This window comes from Protobothrops mucrosquamatus, unplaced genomic scaffold (genome assembly GCF_001527695.2).
Source record: "Protobothrops mucrosquamatus isolate PMUCROS unplaced genomic scaffold, P.Mucros_1.0 scaffold279, whole genome shotgun sequence".
NCBI classification, from domain to species: Eukaryota; Metazoa; Chordata; class Lepidosauria; order Squamata; family Viperidae; genus Protobothrops; species Protobothrops mucrosquamatus.
The window spans coordinates 500,046-521,707 of record NW_015386623.1 but is presented as its reverse complement, the minus strand read 5'-3'; the positions used below and the strand labels follow the sequence as shown (position 1 = coordinate 521,707).

Below are 21,662 nucleotides of genomic sequence, written 5' to 3'. Positions count from 1 at the left end.
TTTTTTATCCAGATCTTCCATAATACCCAGCAAAAATATCTGCGGCTTAAACTTTTATCTTTTTCTTAAAAATATTTTGAATATTCCACCATCTCTTTATCCAGAATGCCTTTACCCCCCAGCAGAGTCACCTGCAACGTCAGAATCGCTTTCTGAACTCCCTGACACTTAACTCTGTGTGCTTCATGTTCGAGAGACGTACGTTGAAACGAACATTTTCAAGGCAGAGGTCTGACCCTTTCAAAGTCTTAAGACTAACACTAAGCGACCTTTTCCCCGTTTCCTCTTTCCAGAAGATGGGGTGGGGGGGGGGGGGAAACCCTAGAATAGAGCGGCTGGGACAGGTAAACAGACACCACCCACCACCGGGGGGCGCTCTCGTTCTAACGGCCCCGAAGCGGCGCCAGTACTCCCAGGAGTCCCGCTTCGGCCCTCCAATCCGAGAGGGGAGGAACAGGACCCTCCCTCAACTCTGTTCCTACCTCTCCCTACGGCCGCGCGGTGGCTTCGGGGCTCGCCCGTTCTATCCGCGAGGAACTGAGAGACTGGACAGAGGCACGCGGCCCGAGGACACCCGACCTGTCAGAAACAAAACAAGGTCACGTGGCCGCGCCCATCGCTTTTCTCCGGAGGGGAAAGATGGAAGCGCGGTACAGTAAAACCGGCCGAACCTGTGCTCACGTGACCGTCTCCTCCGAACGCGGAAGCAAAATGGGGGGGGCGTGTTGGTGACCGCAGGGGACGTGACGTCACCATTCTAAACAAAGTCCTGATAACTACGTTCCTGTTTTCTCCTTCGTGGCTCCCCCGATCCTGTGCTTTGTACTTTAAGGCTTCACACAGGCGGGAACTGCATTTAAGACAAAATGGAAAAAAAGAGAGTTGCGAGGCGTATAGTCCAATAAACGTGCCCGAATTAAAAAAATAATCTGTTTTTTACAGACTTACCTTGAGCTAAAGCCCTTAAAAATTCGCTGCGACTTAAAGGTGTGCGGGAGGAAATTGCATTTGGTCAACTGTTCAGTTTCCAGATTTTCAACCGGCAGACATTCAACAGCCTCCCATCTAAATTTCAGGACTTAATGATTGTAACATAAACACGTATTGAAGTATCAGCCCGAATTGCCATATCCAAGTATTCTCTGACATAACACAGGAAGACAAGGAGGGTTTGTTATCAATCATATCTACATATGTCAGGTGTGGTGACTTGTAATATGCACGAGTTCTTTTTAGGCACGTGGAGTAGATAGAATGTAATTTGCCTATTATTTTAATAAATAGTGCTGCTGTAATAGCCTTATGGTTGTTAATAATAGCTTTAAGAGGTTGGATCCAATTATATATAATTTACTGACACTCAGAGAATAATCAGGAATGTAAAGATTTTACATGTTTAGTTAAATCTGAGTCCCAATCAGAACTTACATTTTTAAATATTTTATGGGGTAAAGATGTGTTAGATTTAATGTCACTTTTAAGTGGTTATCCATATAGTTGATAAATGACTGTGCATTTTACTGAATTATTTGGAAGGAGTTCCTAAGGAAACATCCTGTCTCCTATAGTGGTGAATCAGATATAATTTAAGGTGAACATATCAATGGCCATTACATTGTAGAAAACTCCATAGTATAACTATGTGTGGTATGAATGCTTCCTTTTACCTGTCCTGGATCCCAGATTATTCATCTTCATTGGATGACTGGAGAAGTGGGAGGGGAGGGGAGCTAAAATTTAAAAGTGACTCAATAAAATTTCAGATGTATTTTTGTTGTTGTTCCTGCTTCAAAACTTTACTTTGGATGGTAATTCTACTTTTATTGCTTTAGAAATATTTATTCTTTATGGTTGTATTGCTTTTAATGTTGTAAGCTGCCCAGAGTCACTTCAAGGGAAAATAAGTGGCAAACAAATTTAATAAATATATAAAAAAAAAATAGCAGGGTCTTCCATTCAAATTAATGCTTATTAGGAATGATCGCTCAATGGAATTATGTTAACAGATAAAATGCTTCCATGTCCTTGATCCTATAAAATTTGCAGTGTGTGAATGTCTGTGTCTGTAGAAGACAGAAGGAATTAATGAAAATCTACAACTCTCTTCCTTCAGTGGAGGAAGTCTGAGTGAGAGTCATATTCACAGGCATGTGTTGAGATCCAAACCAATAAATGTCCAATCAATGTACTTTCCTAATCATCAGTGCTATGTAAGTATCCCTTCTGGCAACTGGAATTAAAAGTTTTGTTAATGTGAAGAAAATATATTCTGTGCTTTGCACGTAATTGGAGTAGCCCTTGGACAATAAGTATATTTAAAAATGCACTGAATGCCAAGTGAATTTGTAAGTGGCATTAAGTTTTAGGGCACTGAAAATTAAGTTACTATAATATTGATATGTATAAAATTAAATCTATTACTATTTTTGTGAACATGAATAGGATTCCTCACATAGTTGTACAGCATTGTATTCTCTAGTACACACTTCGCATCATATTACTTTGGCTAGTAAATGCTGCCACTGCTACTCCTTGGGCTCCCTCTGTTGTTTTTATGTGTCATTTATGGCAATTGTGCACTTGAAGATTTATACCCATTTACCTGGGAATAAGTGCTATTGAACTCAGCAGGGCATTCTTCTGAGAAGACATGTAGAGGGTTGAACTGTAAATGAACTTCATGTGCTCCATGTCATGATACAGCTTAAACATATTTCTAGTTCTGTAGATTCTGTTTAAATCACGCTGATAATAAATCTGTTCGCTAGAACAAGCGGTTCCAAAATGTTTGCAGCAGCTGGAATGTGGTTATTGCTATTGCAGTAAACAAAAGAGAAAATACATTTGAGAGTTTACGGACCCTGGCAGTGACTTCCTTTACTGATGGTTTCAGTTCATGGATGCTTTGAAGGAAATGACCAAATATTTAAAGATTCTGATTGATGCTTAAAATGTTAATTGTCCAAGAGTAGGAGTGAATTGCAGACGTTTTAGAAAACATGGCAACATTAGTTTTATTACAATTAATAATTAGCTGTCCACAGCAGTAATGAACAAAGACTCTGCTGAAGCCCACTTACTTTGAGGAAAAAGGTGCTGTGCTGGATACTTTTAGGCACATGGAGACAAGTCTCTGCTTAATGTGGCCACTGAAATTTAGGCTTTGTCAATGCTCAGACAATACTCAACATAAAAATTGGATACACATCCACACGTACATAGAAGCATTAACAATATGATATAGCTAATTAAAGAAGAAAGACCAGGAAAATTATACAAACAATTCCAACCGTGTTGAACAAATTTCTTAAAAGTCCTTTCTTGAAAAAAAAAGTTTAATTCAGATGTTTATATAAACAAATATACTGTCAACCAATATTTGCCGATATTAATACCGTAATTCATTTGGATCATCTCCATTAACAAAGTTCACCAATTCTTAGAAACTTCTTGAAAGAGTCCAAGAAAAATATATGCATCCCTGACCCACAAAGATGTCTCTGAAATTGTGTCACTGTAAAAAATTATTTCCTTTGTGTTTGGTGTGTGTGGGAGTGTGTGACATGCTAGTCAAGTTAAGGCATTTTCTGAATTTTTGATATGCCAAACCCAAAAGATTAACCATCACTGCTCTAGAACGACTCAAAGATCTTACCTTACCTGGTAAAATACCCAGGAAATTCTTATATTTTTTATGCACAGTTGTTATCAGATTGGTATGACTCAGTGTTCTTGAACAAAGCTAAATTTTGTTATATAGTATTGCCTGTAAAATTGGGCAGAATTTGATTATCCCTTGATGAACTACCATCAGTTATTTATAATATTTTATCTTTTGTTTTGACTTTACTTCTAACGAGTTTTTGTTTGCAATTCTGACCAGTGACTGTAAAAAAAATATTCATACCTTTCCCCAAATCCATAAGGCAGGGGTGTCAAACTCGCAATGTCACATGACGTGTCACAATGTATCGTGATTTTTTTTTCATTGCCGGCAACGGGGTGGGCACGGTTTCGCTATAATGCATCCGGCCCACGGGCCGGCAGTTTAACACCTCTGCCATAAGGCATTCTAAAACAGGCCAGCTTGCTGTTTACATTCTGGTTGAGCTAGCTTCCCTCAAAATTCGTCAAATAGCACTGGCATTTCTGAAGACAATCGTCTTCAAAGCATTTGTGTGCTTATATGTGTGCATTCATGCATATTTCAGTAAGTTTTGAATCCTGATGAATACCTGAACTAACTTTGATCTTGCCGCCTTCCTAGGACTGTGAGGGAGTGACTGACCCAAAATCACTCAGCTGGCATCATACACAAGGGAGGGCTAGAACCGACCATCTGCCTGTTTGTAGCCTTGTTTCTTTAACCACTGTACCAAAATGGCCGTAGTAATCAGTTCTTAAGTCATATGTACTATACGGTATAACCCAGAAATAATGCAGCATAAATGCCACACATCTGAAATTCTCACCAGTCTAGTGACAAAAAGTATTAACAATCCAGTAGCAGAAAGAAAATACATTCCTATGTAAGTGCTGTGTTCCAGAGAGAGCTTAGTCTTCTTAATGGTAAACACTAAAGATTTCCAAACATTGATTTACAATGCCCTTAGTCTCAGTATTTTTTCCCCACAGCAACCCTAGTTTGTGCAGTGTCTGGTAGACATTAATTATTGCTGTTTCCCTCAAAACTGAGGTGCAGAGGTGCTAACCACAACTCTAAAAAATTGTCCTCGTAAAGTCAAATTCTTGATATTAGTACTACAGCTATGAGCTTTACTTCTGATCACAAAGGTAATCTGCATTTTGAGTGAGTGCAATACAACAGTGGAGACCAGGAGATTATATACAGTTTGGGTAGAAAATGGCCAAGTCTATCAATTTGTTTGAAAATGTAGCAGTTGAGCTACTAACTGGAGCAAGGTACAGGGCTCATATCAGTCTGTACTGAAAGATCTGAATTGGTTACCATTTATGGTATTGATACTGACCTTTCAAATTCTGAACGTTAACGACCGCTTTTCCTGTTATGAACATGCCTGGCTTATCCAATGTATGGAAAAGATCCCTTTCAAGACACACAGATCCCGCTGTCACATGGGATAATTTCTTCTGGATAGTTTCCAGGTTATGAAATGTATTTTGGGGGAAGTTGTCCCCTTGCTCATTCTCATTCACTCACTCATATAAAATATTATTTTATTTTTTTTAAAAAAATTGTTAGTCATCTTGAGTGTTTGCCAGACCAGAAAGACAAAGTATAAATCAAGTAAATATTAAAGTATGTTGAGTTTGAAACAATAGCACAATGTTAACTTTCTGAGGTTGTCAAATAGATATTAAGATCTAGTGTTAGTGTTCTCCATAGATGTGAGACATCAGTTATCGGTCATCTTCCTGAAGCAAGACAAGTTTTAGAAAGAGTACTGATGGGCTTGAATCTTCCGAATCTAAAGCCCTATGGTTCTCCTACCAGGCATAAGAGATCAACAATGCCAGGCTAGAACTGCTGTAGATAATTTCAGGAAAATTCTATTATACTGGGTGGAAAAAAGTAGGAGTTGGAAAAGCATAATAGACTATACATTATTATTAAACACAAGGACCGTTGTGTTAATTTTACTATGGTATTCACGCAGGTAGTTTTCCTGGCTTTCATAATTCCAGGCAACTATAAAGCTGACGTTCCAGAAATAATAGATTTTAGTTTAACACCAGACTGAAGTATATCCAAAGCAATCTGGTCATAAGCTGTAGCTCTGATTCTCCTACTCCTATCTTTTACAGAAACAAATAACAATGTGCAAAGGGCAGCCAGCATGCTGGGGATAGAATGTTTCAGGAAACAACAGGATATTCTGGTTTATTCAAAAAGAAAAAGAGAAACTCCCAGTATTTTACAGAATGTTCTGTTCCCAGAAAGATGAGTTTTGCCCTCAAATGTTCTATATAGTACATTTTCCATTCATAATTGCAAGGAAAAAAAATCATGTTGCTAGTAATGTCAGGTTTCTTAAAATGTGTTTGAATAACATAGAATTAAAATAACTGAGAAAAAAAAACTGGTTTGCAAAACAGTCTTTTATTGTATCCGTGCCACACATACTAGTGAAAAATAACACTCCTAAAAAAAAAGAATGCTACCTTTTCCACAACATTTTGTTTTAAATGAAACTTCAAGTACTCTTACATAGGTACAAAAAAAAGTCTGATCTATCTGCCTCCAACAGGCCACCACAACACACAGTAGATAAAACACAGTGGTTACAAATTTTTTTCTTTTTTTTTTCTTTTTTGTTGTTTCTGTGGCAAGGCAAATGGAGGGAAATGTTTTTATGAAAAAATACTGTGTGCGTAAGAAATTGTCACATTTTTATTCCACATGGATACAAATGATTATACTCAAATTTGAGGCCCTGGTGGCTTGAAATTATATAACAAAATAGAAAAATGGAAAACTAATATCCCCTACACCCTGTTTTAAAGGCAGGCACTACAAAGATTAAGGAGACTCCACAGTGTTGGTAGAGGATACTTACTGTACAAGCCATATAGCTGTAATTACCTTAAAACTAAAATAAAATGCTACAGTCCTTTCTAAGGCATAAACAATAATGTCTGCAAACAATATGTACACATCATACATATTTAAAACAAGACTTAATATAAACAATAATGAACAGTATATACATATGTTTCATTTTTTTCTTCACTGTTTTGAAATACAATTTAACTACACAAGTGATGCAGCAACATATATATAAATGTACTTGTAACTCTACAGTAAAGTTTAATTTTTCGTGCTTTTTACAGCACATCAGTGTAAACAGTTTTACTTGGCTTTGTTTTGTTTTGTTTTTTTTTTAAATTTTAAAACATTCCTTGTTGTATTTTTCAACATTTAAAGCAATTTTATTTTATTTTATTTTTTTAATTCTTCCTTTTCACAGAAAACGAAGAGTCTGGATGCTATTTAATCATAAATAATTCATAAAATTAAATACATTTACTAAAAATAAACTACAAAGTAAAAAAAATGAAAAATAGATATTTATTGAAAGGGGAAATACAACTTTTTTCCCCAACTAGAGCTCTGGTGGTTGAATATTCAGTGCGTTTTGATATATTTTAAATTGCTATTGCACTATGACACCCCTTACATTTAAATTCTTTGGGTGTGCTTCCCTGTTCTACCTAAAATAGTTTGATAAAACACACAAACCAAGAACCAAGGGCCATGGTTGCTGAAGGAGTGAAACCTTAAGAATTAGCACTACTCCCCGTGATCCCTTAAGGAAAAATAAAACAGTCATTAGTTATGCATGTGCCTTGTACTTTAATGTAAATACACTTCACATTGCTGGTCTTATTTGTCCTCATTTAAGAAAAGAAAACATGTTGGACTGTAATCACTTCAGCTCACTTTGAAAATCTCTGTCCATTTTTTTTCAAAATGTTTTCTCATGTTGTGGCCAGCCCGACCAATGTCAGAATCATCTTCATTAAATGTTTCACAGTTGTCAAACACAAGCCTGACATCTATAGCAAAAGCTTCAAGATTAGGATACCTGAAACAAACAAACAAAAATAGCATTCTTTTTATGTGGCGTTAAAACAGAAAAATAAAACTAAAGCACCTGCCAAGGAGAAATGCAGTGTTTTGTTTAAAATTGGACAGTGCTATAAATCAGCAGATTCTACCAAAGCCAACCATTACACATTTTCTATATAAGCAATAAAGTCTAATTTTAATGCAATACTCTACAATGGTAACACACTTTGTAGAATAATTTCATCTTTGATTGATTGATCCTATGCCATCAAGTCAGTATCCACTCATAGCAACTCCCACAGGCAAGCCTTCTCAGGTAAATCTGTCCTGATCTTATATAGAATCATATTCATTTAAAATGCCTCTGAGAGATTTATACAGGTAGTCCTTGACTTACAATAGTTCATTTAGTGACCCATTCAAAGTTACAACGGCACTGAAAAAAGTAACTTATGATCAGTTTTCACACTTAACAACCTTTGTAGCATCCACACGATCATGTGATCAAAATTCAGATGCTTGGGGACTGGTTCATACTTATGACCGTTGCTGCGTCGCAAGGTCATGCAATCACCTTTTGCAACCTTTTGACCAGCAAAATGGGGAAGCCAGATTCACTTAACAACTGTGTTACTGACTTAACAACTGCAGGGATTCACATAATAACAGTGGTAAGAAAGGTCATAAAACGGGGCAAAACTCACCTAACCAACAACTTAACAACAGAAATTTTGGGCTCAGCTGTGGTCATAGGTCAAGGACTGCTTGTACTTCCACCTCGTCTCATCGGTTAATAGATGTGGTACGATCAAACAAATGAAAAGCATAAGCTTACAACATTTCGAAGCTATGGATGTGTTCCAAAGGTGGCCAGTGTAAATTTTAGCTGCGGTCCAGTTCATATTTATTGGAGTAAATCAGTCTCATGGAAGGACCTGACTTCCAAATACTCTCAAGAAAGCTTAAGGGCTCTTGGGGACTACAATGGGTACACAAATGTTATTTTCCCCCCCCCCATTCAATCATGTCTGATTCTCTGAACAAGTCCCTGCGGGTTTCTTGGCAAAGTTTGTCAGAAGTGGTATGCCCTTGCCTGCTCCTTCCTAAGGTTGAGAGTAAGTGACAGAGCCAAGGTCATCCAACAGGCTTTGTGCCAAAGGTGGGACTAGAACTCACTGTCCGATACCTTTATACTACTGCACCAAACTGACTCTCAAAACATTGCGTAATTTAAAATAAATTAAAACTTGATTTATTTTAAAAGGAACTAAGAGAATATTCATAACATCCACATGTACATACTACCTCTGTCTGGCTACGCTTCTAAAGGCACTAATCTGTGCAGTGACGCTGCCCAGCGTGACCTTCCTTCCAGCTCAATTTCTGAAGTTTCAAGTGTATTACAGATTGCTTTCTTTCTCCATATCAGTATTTTTATTTATTTGTATCCCGCCTTTATTATTTTTACAAATAATTCAAGGCCTCAAATGTATCTAACGCACCTTCCTCCTCCTATTTTCCCCACAACAACCTCGTGAGGTGGGTTGGGCTGAGAGAGAGTGACTGGCCCAAAATCACCCAGCTGGCTTTCACGGCTAAGGCGGGACTAGAACTCAAGATCTTCTGCTTTGGAACCTGATGCCTTAACCACTAGTTCAAACTGGGTCTCATATACTTCTCCCTTTTTAGATCCAATCGCACTGCGAGATGAATGGCATGTAAATTTGATAACAAACAGACTCCTGTTTAATAGTATCTCACTGCTGCTATTAGAATTTGAAACCAGAATTAGTTCAGTCTTTTCAGGAGTTTTTTCAATCCACCACCAGCAGGCTCCACCTACTGGTAGTTTCCATGAAACCAAAACTATGCCGCATAAAATGTCATGCTCATTTGTCCTTTGTTCAACACTGTTATCAAAAAAAAAAAGAAAAAAGTGGGTGAATTATTTTCGCCCTCTGTGTGTGTGTGTGTGTACACATGCGCTTCCTCACCTCTTGCCAATCTGCAGCTGTGCTCAAATTCAGTATTGTGCTCAATTGTGCTCAAATTCAATCTGAAATGAAGGCATTATTGCTATTTCTAATCGATCTTCCTGCCCCCTCCACCCCTTCGATGAAGTTTAAAAGCTTTTTAGAATGCTTCTAATGTCCTGGTATTTGTGTTTGATTGCTTATTATTGATCTTCCTATACCCTTTCCCATACTCCTCCCCCAAGACTTTTAAGAAGGGCTTCTGAACTGCAGGTTTAGCAGGAGGGCACCAAGCGTGCAACCACATTCAGAAGGGCCTCTGGTGAAAATCTGTTGTCCTACCAACTGGCTGCCATGCCACCATAATTTTGGGCCTGGCAAAAAGAAAAGACTTCAGAATGAAGATGTACGACTATAATACCATGGAACTGCTGTAGCCAGGTGTGCTCGCTTCTGTATTTCCATTTTTACTATTTTGTTTCATAACACCACTCGCAGAAGAGGCTTTTTTTGATTTGCAAACCGACAAGTGTAGATTAATACAAGTTCACATATAAAGGATGTAAAACTGCCAATAGCAAAATAAAATCACACTCAGCTATTTCTTAACTTGAAGGTGATACTCTTTGAAAGTTTTGAGTTCGCAATGCTACTAAAATGTGTTCTGTATCGTTTTAGAACCATGAATATCAGCATAAATCAGAAGAGACCGAAAAGAGAATGCAAAAATATTCTGATTTCATTTAAATGTGAAAGGTAAAAAGCAGGAAATTCATCATATGGTGATTTATATAGTAATTGTTCCTACTTGTATTGCTAGGTAAATAAATTGATTGATTTTGAATAATTCATGCAGGACAAAGCTTTCAATGGCTATACTGCTATATTGCTATAATATTAAACATTATAAAGCATAAGTGGAAGGATACTATTATGTTCCTGACTTGTCTCTTTCCAGAGGCATTTAGCTGACTGCTGCATACCTGATTATGTGGGCTTTGATCTGATCCAGCAAAGCTTTTTTCTTTTTTTAAAAAATGCAGATATATGCATTGTGTGATATATGCATATACTTGTTGCCGCTCTTCCTCCTGCTGCTGGTTCTCCATTAAGCCCCAAGCACTATCCCACGTCCTTCCAAAGCACCATAATATAACATATAATACAGTATAACAGTACAACACATTCTGTACTTCTTCCATTACACCATTTTTCCTGACTCTGTAAATGTTCTTTGATGGTGGTCTTAAGATCTAATACATAATTAGACAATCTTGAGTCCATGTCTGCCTTTTGAAGTCATCAATAGTGAATTTCCCTTTGAAATTCAGCTAATGAATTGATTTTTCCACTTAAAACAGAGTTTGACACCAGACCTCAGATATCTTGCAACAGCTATTTCAGAACAGGTAAGAATAAATATTTCTGCGCACACACACACCATGTTTGTTTGTGTGTGTGTGTAAAACATACTCATCACAGTGTGGATGCTTGCAGAAGCTATCAAATAGTTCCTTAATGGATATATGTCTGATACACACAGTCCAAGAAGACAACAAAAGCTTCACTCTCCAGTGTAACTACTAGTACTACATATTTACTCACCTTTCCAGCCCTGAGTGTTCACCATTATGGTATTTTAGAATCTAAAATATTAGACATCAGACTCTATCTGGGTTTTAATTAATCAAAGTGGATTTAAACTTTCACTTTTTCTTTTCTGTGCTTCCTCTGATTTTTACTTACTGTCCATTATTCAGCTTCTCTCGAATTGTAGAAAAATCCATAGGTTTTTTAATAACTTTCCTATAACCAGGAACATGTTTCAAATTTACAGGAAGTAGGAAAGGCCAGGCATCTTCATGAGTTTCCAATTCAGACAGGAGCACACTAACAATATTTAGAAAGAAAGTCACAAATCAGTTCTCAACTATTTTGCACCTCATGTTGCAATGAATATCAATAAAAAAAGTCAAATGGTATATTAAAAAGTAACACATTTATTAAGGGATTAGCTACAATCCCCATCATCTGATGCAGAGAGGAATCTTTAGAAAATATTTGGGACAGAGGAGAATAGTAAAAACCAAAATCAGAAGAAAATGATACTACATAAGCTTTATAGATTTGAGAGACCAAAATAACCACATGAATATCAGGCACTGAATTATGCCCAACTTTCTGCACTTTGCACCAAAACCTATTTCTCCCAGTCAAGCTTTGACAACAGAAGGGAGATTAGGTGACTTCTGGTAAAAAGACGGCCAACGGACGACGTGCCAAGGGAAGGATCCTTGAAGGATTTTTCCCTCGACTGTAGCTTTTTCAACTTACCAACAGAAGGAACCAACATTCCTTTAGTTTATATGACTCTCCTAGATTAGGGAAAGTCCTAGAATTATCCCACAAGTTCCTCCGATACAGCAAAGATCTGCAAGTAGCTTCAAGAGCTGTGTTTGAAGCAGCATGCGTGCCGAAAACTGGGGAACGGGGCTGCAATCTGTTCGTTGTTGAAGAAGCAGCTTTTTTGGAATTTATTTTTCAAATGGACAGTAAGTTATGACTTTCATTTCTTAATCATTTTTAAAGACTATTAATCTTCATTAAGCTAAAAGAGACTCTGTTATTCCTTTTTGAAGATCTGTGCCATTTTGGGGATTTCTTCATTGTTAAACAACAAGGAAGAAGGCTGCTGAAGGCAAGCTAAAATAAGGAAGCGTGGAATATCTTTTTTTTTAAAAAAAGTTGGGCTTCTGGTTTTGCATCACTGCAAGAAGAGAGACGGGAAGGCAGAGCTCTGCCTTCCGCACCCGATTTCGCCCTGCACCCGGAAGAGGCGATGAAGAAGGATGGGTGCCTTGTCGATCATGGAGAGATGGCGGTCTCTCCATTCGATCCAAGGAAAGCCCGCTAAACTGGCAGGGGAAAGACCGGCCACACCTCTGTGGCCGGCCATTAGCTGCTGACAACCGAAGAACAAAAGCTTTAATTAGCACATCGTAAACAGCATGTTTGGACTGGGTGAGAATGTTGATCCTTTCTTTACTATTTTACAACTGAATTACCTGGGAAAGGCTCCCAAGAAGCTTAAAACCTCCAGATGTGAACGGAAGCGGTGTTTTAATTTTTTTATGGGAGACAGAAATGCACAATACTGAAGTGAAAGTAATATAAAGCTAGTTTTGATAAATCTGAGAACTGAGATAATTGTTAAGATTTTCTCTTTGGGAAAAAAAACTATTGAGATGAAATATAAGAAATATAAAAAATCAACCCTTTGTTTTAAGAATGGAAAATGGACTTTGAATGACATCTAATGGTGAATTAGATAACTAGCTCCTTGGTTGCTTGGTGACTTTCAGCTTAAGGGAAAACAGCTGGCAATAAAGGAAAATATTTTGGCATATTTATCATCCTGACCTTCATGGACTATAAATATCTACTGAGCTTGGACTTTTAATCTCAAGAACCAGTAGGAGAGAAAGAAAAATTTGACTTTTGAATACATCTGGCTGCAAGGAGATAACATTTTGAACACTGGGAACATTGTGGATTACAACCTTGCCTGACTGATAATTTTCAAGATACTCGATACAAAGGATTACTATAAAATATTGCTATTAGGACTGGATTATAAAGGCTATATACAAAGACCAGAAAACTAGAGGAAATTTTGTTTCACTCTTAATGAAACTGGTGATACCAGAGAATTTCTAGGAATGATGCCTCAAGAAAAAAACAAATACCTTTCAGAAGGAAATACTCTCTATGCTACAGCAAATTTATCAAATAATTCTTGTACACAAAGAGGACATAAAAAGAAACCATAATGAGACTAAAAATAACGTAGATGATATAAAGGATCAAATCTCTAAATTGAAGCTACAACTGGAAAGCTCCCAGACAGCGACTACGAAGTATAAACAAATAAACCAGAAATCAGAGGATGAAGCAGAAGAAATGGACTTACAGATGGAGGAGATAGGAGAAGGGAAATAAGGACTGCTATACACAAATAAAATATTGCAAGACCTACCTATAACAATGAAAATACAAAAGACCCTTTATTCCTTTCTCCAAAATACACCTGATGACAAGGAAGAAGATTCTAGAAAATGGAACATAGAGCGGGCAGGGGAAATGTCTAGGGAATATGGATGGGTGGAGTTCCCCCCCCCCCCCAAATACTCTACCTAAATTATCTTTCTCATGCCAAGCAGCTTTCACAAAAATAGAAAGAAAATTCTTGGGTGATTTAATTTCCTTGGCCTGGAAAGCTGCTTGGCAAAGAAAGAAAGCGAGAGTTAGACTTAAATATAAACCTCCCAACACAAGTGACAGGAGAGCTCCAAGAACATCTGCAACTTTTAAAAGGACAAGTTTGGGACTTTTTCCTCATGGACATTAACAAGGTTGAGAAAAAGAAAAGCTTATAACTACTTGACAAACATTCCAGACAAGAAAACAATTTTATTCCATGAAGACAAGCAGGAAGGAGTGACTTAATGAGTCAATTGGAATTAGGATGGATTTTTATTGGTCTGATATTTGTAACTGAAAGAAAGTCTTAATCTAAAGTTTGTAAATGTATTTTTTCCTTTATATATAATGCGTAAGTAATCCCTAAAGTTTGCTAAATATTATTGAAAGTGTATTTGAAAGTATCTATCTTAAGAGAAAGTTAAAGAAAAAGATGTATTAGTTTAAAGAAAAGTTTAGAGTTTTAAAAAGGATGTATACAAGAAGAAAAAAATGTTCTATGAGGGTAACTTGGAGGGAATGATCCAAATTTAATGAGTTAATTGGAGTTGGAATTTTATTGGTCAAAGTGAACTTTAAAGTATGTATGTTAAGAGGCAGTTTTTTTAAAAAAAAAGTTGTGATTTTAGAAATGTTTTAAAAGAAAAGTTTAGTGTTTTAAAAATGGATGAAAAAAAGTATTTTCCCCTTTAAGGTTAAAGAATCTGAACGAATACAGTGAATTTTGTTAATATAGTGATAGTTTATAAAGATTATTAAGTGCAAATAGAAATACATATTATTTCCACAGCAAGGAAGATAAAGCAGAAATGGTTAAACTGATTGTTTTATTCAAAGAGAATATATTTAATTATGTTTTTTATTTGGATATCACTTCTGGATTTTGTGCCTGTGATGAAATAAATGAAACTTTGACTTTGGTTTTGCCGAATAGATAGATTTGTTATTACAGAAATAGCTAGTTATATACTAATGTGTAAAAGTAAGAAGTTGAGGTTGTAATGTTGTTCCTTATATTTTCTTTCCTTCTCCTTTTTTTTCCTTCCCTTAATTTCCCATTTTTATTTTTCTTTGTATTTTATACATTGATAAAACAATAAAAGTCATGAGATAAAAACAGAAGGGAGATTAGGTGAGGAAGCGAGGCAGGAAAGAAGCTATGGGAAAGTAGAAGTGGCGTTTCCATTCATCTGTTTTGCTCTTAAGTTGCGGCCTTTCAGATCTTTCTTTGCATGAGATTTTAAACAGCTCCTGCCACATCCGAGAACCTCAGTTTATTTTCAGATAAAATATACAATTCATATACCCAAGCAATACCTGCATAAAGCCAAGTCCTTAGATTCATCACGTTTCATTTTCTTCACAGGGGAGACGCTTTCCTGTTTTGATGGACTGACAGAAATGCCGTCTTCAATTTTTCTCTTTTTGGCCTCCGTTTTCCCCCTTTTAACAGAGCTGCTTACAGATGCTGAGTCCTCATCTTCCATCTCTACCGGTGGAGGGAATTTCTTGCTTTTCTTGTGTTCACTACTTTTCTTCCCTTTTATCTGATTTTTTTTAACTTTTAAAGTTTGACCACTTGCCTGTATTGGAGAAGAAACCAGTAAGAGCAGAGCAAGAATGTATTTATCTCTGTTAGCAAACTCAGTTAATATGTATCACCATGATTTTGTCAATTTTGCTTTCATCTGAAGAGGGCCACAGTTGGCCACAAGCTAAGCCCTCTAAAAGGAATTAACTGTGCAGAACCTTCCTAAAAATGTCTTTAAAAAGTTATGAACCAGATGCTTTCAGGAAGCATCTGTGTATCAGCAGTTTTCTTCAAGGGCAAAGCTTTTATGCTGTGAGAACATGGCACATGTCGATATAACCACGCGGATGAAAGGACAGCACTGGAGATGAATTTATAACAAGGAATGCTTCACAATATCAACTCTCCCAATTCAAAATTTCCAGGGACAAGAAGTGCTGACCGTAGGTCCTACTAAATTTAAATCTGGGTTATAAGAGGTTTTGTGAAGGCCTCTGATCCAACTGCCAGTCCTATATACGCAATAATCCTCTCCTTGGTAAGTTGGAAATTAATACTGCCACTTTATCTTCTGAGGGTCCTTGGTACATTAAGGAGCTACCTGAGGATAGCTGGCAGGGAGAAGTCCTTGGAAGCAATCACATAAAGTACATGGATCTTCTTGGCAGGCAGGAATCAAGGACTCAACAGAGCTGCTATAAAGTCACTGGGAAAGTCCTCAAATGCTTGTAGAAAGTCATCCAGATCCAGTGGTGGGATTCAGCCACTTCAGCAGCTAATTGTTTGTTGCCCAGGCCCAGAATAGACTTCCGGAAGTGGCATCCACATAGAGAACCCGTTGCTCACATATTTGAATCCCACCACTATCCAGATCCATGCAGTGCCTGGAGCAGACCATTCTAATTCTAGTCTTTCATTAATAAACTTCTAAATATCCATGTATTAGACTGATTTAGTAAGTCAAAGAGGTGACTTCTCTTGTATCTCAGAGACATCTATGAGTAGTCAAGATATTAATGTATAAATTAGAAGGTACCGTGTCTTGTAGTTTAGGCACAATAATTACATGCAGTCAGCTGAGGGGAAAAGTGTACAGCTTTATCTCCAATTCATATTACCTTTGCTATGCAGGCAGGACAAAACCAGTCACCATCTGGAATAGTACTGATCTTGGGCCGATGGCAGTATGTATGGCAGCCTTTATCACAGCCATCACAGAGAAGCAGTAGTTCCTCATTATCTCCTTTTCGACATATTTGGCAGTACTAAAACAGAGAAATTATTTCAGATCCATGCATTATCTTCCACTGGAACATGATAACCAGCATGCTATGAAGATTATAGTAACACTTTAAAATTATGCTCAATATCTGTTGTTATATGGACCATTTACACTTAAAGCAGAAGCAGAGAAATAAATACATAGGCAGTCAAATAATTTCATCCACCTCCTTAATTTCATTAAACTTACAGATCTTATCTAAGCCAAAATTCCCAACCAATTCAATTAGGGAGGAATCATGAAGATTTTGTAATGTTCTTAAGGCACTTGAAAATTATTCCCAGTTGCTGTATATTTTGTATTTGCAATTGTGCCATATTTGTGTTTTAGTCTATGATAATTTGGAATTCAAATAAAAATATGATGTTCCCACTAATGCTACATAGAGAAAGTATTAAATCAGGAAAGGTATAGAGTGTTGTGTCCTTATGTTGAGTTTATTGCTTGCTGGTTAAGAAGGATTAAATTTAGTGTGGACAGTCCAAGCTCAAAAGTTAAGAAGGAGTCACAATTGTCCTAAGACTTCATTTTTGTAGACTATTAATGATAATCTATAATCTTCATTCCAAAATGTATTTGCTTTTATGACATAAGCAATGACTAAAGTTTGGAAGGAGATGTTTTAGTCCCCAATTTTTAGTGAAGAAACACCATATAAAATGACAGAATTTCCAATGTTAATGGAAAATCATTCCAGTGCACACTATATTAATAAAATGTGTTGGAAACATATATATCACAATAACCAGTGAAAAATAAGTTTGAGAGTTTGTAGCAAGTTGGAGAAAGAGAGAGTTATTTCAAGAGTGACACACTCACTGTTTGTTAGTACTTTTTCCCATTGATTACTACAGCATAAAAAGCTTTATTTTCAGAAATCTGATGCCCAGGATTCATGCAAAATCTCTTACATGCATTTGCATGCAATTTATGAATATGCAATTAACATAGCAGTGCTTGTTAATTTGTTACTTCTATGCGGAGATGGACATCTCAGCTTGTTATGCTGTACAGCCATCCAATCTGCACATACCGTTGTACTGGGTGGGCATGCAAAGAAGCCATGCACATCTTTAAGCATGTACTTTGCATCTCATCTTTCTGAAAAAGCCTTTCATTGCAGTCTTTGACCCAGAACCCTTCTTATGGCAACACAGAAGGCGTCACTTTATTAACTGCATCGAGACCTCTCCCAGGAAGAGGCAAAGAAATTCCATAAAATTCAAAATAAGCCAGCAGAAAGGCTATTTGTCATGTGGAAGTTCAGAATACTAAATTTGGCTACAGGAGGGCCCTTTTTTCTTTTTCAAAAATTTAGTCTGAACCGTGTAAAAGTGCCATTTAATTGTAATTTTGGGATGCAGCGACAATGCTATCAACTTAGGTATCTGGAAAGGAGGAAAATAGGATATGTAAAAATCAATTCATAACACTTACAACTTTCATAATAGATTTTTCCCATGCTATTGTTTTCTGTAACTGCTGAATGCACAGAGCTACCTGTGCAGCACTGCGAGCTTCTGACAATGCCCTTCTCCATACCCTTAGCCCTGGAGCAATATCCTCTTCCATTCTGCATTGAAATATAGAGAAATTAAGCAGGTCACATCCATTTTCATCAGTTTCTGAACGTGGAACAATCATCGTCACATTGAAAGCCAAGCAATGACAAAAACATACACAGCCAATAAGGGTAGTAAGGCTTAAGCAACTAAATTTGATGTAGTGCACAGACTGTGGCTACGTGCCTCAAAGCTCAATCACAACCATAAGATAACTTTGCAGGATTAACATACGAAACAGAAAAATAAATAAACAAACAAATCTTTGCACAGCACCATGCATAAAAACGCAGTCCGTACGGATCAGAGACATACAAGAAGATACATAGATAAACACACAATAGAAAAAATAGGCTCCAATTAGCAAAGAAGCACAATAATTTTTCAAGTTAATCTCAATAACCTACCCGTCACCATCACCACTAACGGATGGTGCAGGAGCAGGGACAGTAACTGTGCCCACATTATCCAGTTTGATCTGAATGGTGGTACTTAAGGGGCTCTTCAGATACCTTCGCTCTATGTTCCGCTCCAAGTCAGCAAGTCTGGTTACAGCTATATCTAGAGGGTTGTCATTCTTCCGTTCTAGAGTACTTCTACTGCCTTCTTCTCCACCAACACAATCACCATCACGCTTCTTGTGCAATGGAGTGATTGATTTATGCTCATAATATACCAAGTCTTCCCTTTCCGATTCTGGTTCGGGGCACATCCAACCCTACATTTTAATACAAAATTGTGCACATATGTGTTTGGTACTGTGTAACCATTTCAGTTTGGACAACGGATGGGTCATTTGTTCACCTCCCTAAACTGTGCATCTCTTTCCAGGAGTTCTAAAAAAAAAAAAAAATCAGAGAGCTGATTCTTTCTTTCCTATACTACTGAGACAACCGCCCACATGGACTTTTAAATCAGAGGTTTGTGTTACATTTTTGGGAAAGAAAAAAAATCTGCAATCCAACAAGTTCCTAAGTAATAAATTGATTTTAACTCACATCCAAGAGCCAGTGCTCTCGTGGGAAATATATAACTGGCACAAATCCCAGTTTCACATTTTTAATTTGTTTTTTTTTAAACCCTGTAATCATTTCTGATGACTCAAGAGTAACAAGGTTAATTCACATTAATTATATGTGATACATAACACCTTCATATTGCACATTTTGTTAATTCCACAAGAAAATAAAATGCAAATATTTACATATATTTCTTTTTCTCCCAAATTTTAAAAGATGCCAGAAGTCACATGTTGATCATCATGACTAAGGGTGAACGTAAATGGAATCAAAGATCTAGCCTCTGCTCTTCATCAGTGGAACTTACTATTCTGTTTGCATGGAAAATCAAAGGCTCTTTCCCACTTACATGATAATGTGTCTTCCCCCATCCTCAAGAGCTGAGGAAAAGAGAAAATCGTTCTCTACACAGTGATCTTTTTGCTGCACTTTGAAAACAAGGCCAGCAAATTTGATGCCTGCATATGAGGGTAGTAGGTGCAGTGATTGCTATGGAGCTGCTACTTTTGGAAAAATGAGGAGTGAAAAGAGGACTTTTTCCTCCATCTCCTGAAGCAGGATCCCTGCTTTTAACTCTGTGCTTGCTGGGGAACACAGCTATCTCTTTGCTATCCAGCAAACATGGAGATTAGAGCAAGATCACTAAGACAGGATAGCAGCAGGGATTACTGATAGGAATATTGATCCAGGAGATTGTTATTCTTGCTAGAATCCAAAGAAAAAGAAAAGTTTGGCTGCTGGGCAAGTCTCTGTTGTCTTTGGCAGACAAGAGAAGGATCCAGGGATGCCCGGAGTCCCACAGGCAGATAGGAGGCTGCTGACCTCCTTCAAGTCTTCCTCCACCATGTGAACCAGAAAGTTCACACATGGGGAGAACTTGCATTTGCAAAGCACTTTGCTGCAAGCTATGTCCTCAGTGGCAGCAGTCATTTTGGAGCTATGTGGATGACACACAAGGCAGAAAATAAACTGCTCAAAGTTGCACTGCTTGTATAGCATCTTTTCCCATATACATTGGGTAGAGACTGGCTGTTTCAGATAAACTAGTCTATCTTCCAATGAAGATAAAACTGAAACTTTATAGGAGACAGAAAATAGATGCTATTGGTCTCCACCACTCCAACACCTGACAGAAAAAAGTCTAAATCTACACTCAAGTGTTTCCCTGAACCATGCAAATATGAAGTATGATCCCAGAAATGCTGTATTTTGAATTTAATAACATTGCATTAAATTCTACTACATGATTCTGAGGACTTGCGGATCTATGATGGTCATCTTTCCTCCATAATATTTATTTAGTGACTTATTTTTATCCCACCTTTGTTATGTTTAAAAATGACTCAATATTAACATACCTAGTGCTTCTTCATCCTCCTATTTTCCTCACAACAACCCTGTGAGGTAGATTGGGCTGAGCGAGAGAGAGAGAGAGTGGCCCCAGATTATCAGCTGGCTTTCATGACTAATGTGGGACTCGAACTCACGGTGTCTAGTTTGGTGTCTGGGTTCATGAAAATAGTTATATTTTTAAAATCCCATTTCCTATTTTTTCTTTGAAGATTTAACAAACCATAAAAATAAAGTCCACTCCATAAGAAAGGATGACATATTTCATTCCAGGTAATGTTAATACAATCCTCAAAGTCTTTTGATTTCTTTTATTACCGAGAATAATGCTTAACTCTAGAAAATCTACCCTTTGTAAGTTTGAATTAGCACTTTAGCCAATAATTACTAAATACAGATTTTACTGAAATACATTTTACCTTGATCTGCAAACTAGCTGATGCCACTCTTCTCTCTAAATCCTCTACCTGCTGAAGAATAGCAATATCTGTATCCATGGCTTGCTCTTCTATGGACCAATTTTCTACAATATCTCGTGTTACTTGGTTTTCATCATTTTCATTTACTTCAATAATTGCAGCTGTATTTAGAAATTAGATTAGGCTATTTTAGTAGAACGTACAGATCAATTGCTTTGTAGTAACAATGAGGTCAATTGCAACAATCATTTTATCAATATAAGAGGTCACAATTAATCCAACAAGAATTACCTATAGACATATACTTGTAAACTCAATTTATAGATGTGTAATGTGTTTTGCTTTTCAAATGAATTTAATAGGTTAGAATGTTTGGTAATCTTTAGCTCAGTAAAAATGATGCGAGAATGGAGATAAGAAAATTTTATAAAATTATGCAAAGCACTGAGGGGAACTCAATCAAGACAGGTTTTTCCTCTTTCTCAAAACACTACAGCCATGGAATGACTGGAAGGAGATTAGAACAAACAAAAGGAAGTATTTCCTCACAACAGCATAATTTAACATGTGGATTCATTACCACCTAATGCGGTGCTGGCCACTAAATTGGACAGCTTTAAAAGGGAAAAATTGAGATCAGTCAATAGCTGCTAGTCTTGGAGACCCATTGTTATTCTCTGGGTTGAGGTAGCATGCCTCCAAATACCAGCTGCA

The 21,662-nt window shown here is 37.1% G+C and overlaps 2 protein-coding genes across 2 annotated transcripts in view; both read right to left on the bottom strand.

Annotated features, from left to right (window-relative positions):
* The window catches only part of WDSUB1 (WD repeat, sterile alpha motif and U-box domain containing 1), a 25,543-nt gene extending 24,917 nt beyond the window's left edge, over positions 1–626 (bottom strand). The window contains exon 1 of the mRNA XM_015814731.1: positions 483–626. The gene's annotated coding sequence lies outside the window, so the exon portion shown is untranslated. The remainder of the gene's footprint in view (positions 1–482) is intronic.
* Positions 627–6,063: 5,437 nt separating this feature from the next.
* The window catches only part of BAZ2B (bromodomain adjacent to zinc finger domain 2B), a 128,548-nt gene continuing 112,949 nt past the window's right edge, over positions 6,064–21,662 (bottom strand). Inside the window, exons 31-37 of the mRNA XM_029283922.1 lie at positions 20,949–21,109; positions 18,568–18,878; positions 18,036–18,171; positions 16,435–16,581; positions 15,103–15,368; positions 11,272–11,415; positions 6,064–7,568 (exon numbers count right to left, since the gene is read on the bottom strand). Coding sequence (XP_029139755.1) covers positions 7,415–7,568; positions 11,272–11,415; positions 15,103–15,368; positions 16,435–16,581; positions 18,036–18,171; positions 18,568–18,878; positions 20,949–21,109 — 1,319 coding nt within the window. The 3' untranslated portion in view covers positions 6,064–7,414. The remainder of the gene's footprint in view (positions 7,569–11,271; positions 11,416–15,102; positions 15,369–16,434; positions 16,582–18,035; positions 18,172–18,567; positions 18,879–20,948; positions 21,110–21,662) is intronic.